The sequence below is a fragment of the Atta cephalotes genome (assembly GCF_000143395.1).
Source record: "Atta cephalotes unplaced genomic scaffold scaffold00003, whole genome shotgun sequence".
NCBI lineage: Eukaryota > Metazoa > Arthropoda > Insecta > Hymenoptera > Formicidae > Atta > Atta cephalotes.
The window spans coordinates 452,467-454,410 of record NW_012130067.1 but is presented as its reverse complement, the minus strand read 5'-3'; the positions used below and the strand labels follow the sequence as shown (position 1 = coordinate 454,410).

Sequence of the window (1,944 nt, the reverse complement as noted above, 5' to 3'; positions counted from 1 at the left end):
GTTCTTACTTAACTATAACTTAAATTAAAATTTAATTAATATATATACTACACACTAGTATATATATATATATATATATATATATATATATATAATATATATATATGTATATATGTAGTCTTAACAAATTTTTAACACTGACGATATATTCATATAACAATATATTTATTAAAGAGATTTATTTAAATTTCATCTTTTATCAATTGACAAATTTTATCTCATAAGGCTATCTTTTGACTATTCATACTTAAAGGTATAGCTTGTAGTTCAGTTCTCATACAAAGGAATTCTCCACAGACGCACATTATACTTAACGATACGAGATTTAAACACCACCAGCTGAAAGATGTTGGATAAGTTCCATTGTAAGCCCAACAACAAATCAAATGAATGCAATGGGCTGTACATGCAAAGTCCATGCATAATTTTGTTCTTTGCACTAGCCACCATAATGCAAATGCTCCCACAAAAGCATTCAGAACAAACATAACAATAATTAATTGTCCTCCGAAGTCACGAACATGTATTTCTTTATACTGAAACACATAATCCAATGATTTTGTCCAATCCAACAACGATGCAACAATCCAAATCCAGAATCCAAGGCAAAGATACATGATAGATTGTACAGCAATTATCTGAGAAATTATGAGAAAGGGATCCCATGTTGTCTTGCGGAATTGTCCAGAAAGATTGTTCATTTTTTTTGTACTAGAAATGATACTTATTGTGTTTAAACTTTTTGTGTTTGTTTAAGCCTTTTAAACAAATATATGCAAACTTTCATCATTCTTAATTTCTTCTAAAATTCAGTATCTGTAAAAGTAAACTAACTAAATATGTTGTTAAGAAGGAATATAAATAATGTAAAATTTGAATATATTATATTAAAGGTTGATAGATATTTTTCGAGGCTAGAATATTTATCGTGTAATACTCACATTGTAATTGGAAAGTTAAAATACATAAATAGAACTCAGTTTGAATAATTTGTTCAGATACATTTAATATGTTGGTGAAAGAAAATATAATTGTTCAGTTTAGCATAACCAGCTCCGAGTTGATGAAATTAGACTAATTGGACTCATTCGATGCATTTTGCACAAAATGAACAAATCTGGCAGAAATAAAACATCGTTCTAAATCATGATATTAATTGTTAAAAGTTGATGACAATGATGATTATCTTAGGTTAGGAAATCTGTCATAATCGCAAAATATTGCAATCAGTGTTGCCAACTCGCTGTGAGTTTTCAGGAGCACGTCTGAAATTCAAAAACACCGAAGATATACTAGGGAGTTTACAAAAATACGCAATAAAAAATGGAAGTTTTAAAAAATTGATGTGACTTTGACCTGATTTTGGCAACATCATCCAAGGTCGAATTGATAAAATCGGTAAATAGATCTTTTAAATTCCACAATTTCTAAAACATTTTTTTTACGAAACTTATATTTTTTTAAATATTCATATTATTGTATATGTAGATATATCACTTAGGTTTCATCATATAATTAAAAATAATAACTACTTGGGTTTTACTTTTTAAGTTGGTACAGTTCTTTTTAAATTAAATTGTCACGTGTCAGTTTTATTTTATACATTTATTACAACATGACATTCTAAAATATACCTTATAAATTAACAATTAATATAATACTACTCATATACATATACATATCACTTAATGATTCTCCTTATAAAAACGCAATCCACAATAACCGCAAATATGATTACCTGGTTTATCCTATAAAAGAATAAAATAAGTTTTAATTCTTTTTTAGAAATAAAATTTTTATTGTAATCAGTGATATTTAATATATTTAATTATAGAGTTCCACTATCACATTTTCTGATGAAGATATTCTTGACATAAACTTGTATACACTTATATATATATATATATATATATATATATATATATATATATATATATATATATA

At 25.9% G+C, this 1,944-nt stretch overlaps 2 protein-coding genes across 2 annotated transcripts in view; both read right to left on the bottom strand.

Annotated features, from left to right (window-relative positions):
- Positions 1 to 218: 218 nt before the first annotated feature.
- LOC105624372 (protein SYS1 homolog) lies at positions 219 to 701 on the bottom strand. The gene has a single exon (XM_012205740.1). It carries the CDS (start codon positions 699 to 701, stop codon positions 219 to 221), a length of 483 nt encoding a protein of 160 aa, XP_012061130.1.
- An 889-nt stretch (positions 702 to 1,590) lies between these two features.
- Positions 1,591 to 1,944, bottom strand: part of LOC105624362 (NADH dehydrogenase [ubiquinone] iron-sulfur protein 6, mitochondrial) — a 1,548-nt gene continuing 1,194 nt past the window's right edge. Inside the window, exon 3 of the mRNA XM_012205729.1 lies at positions 1,591 to 1,748. Within this exon, the coding sequence (XP_012061119.1) occupies positions 1,686 to 1,748 (63 nt within the window). The 3' untranslated portion in view covers positions 1,591 to 1,685. The remainder of the gene's footprint in view (positions 1,749 to 1,944) is intronic.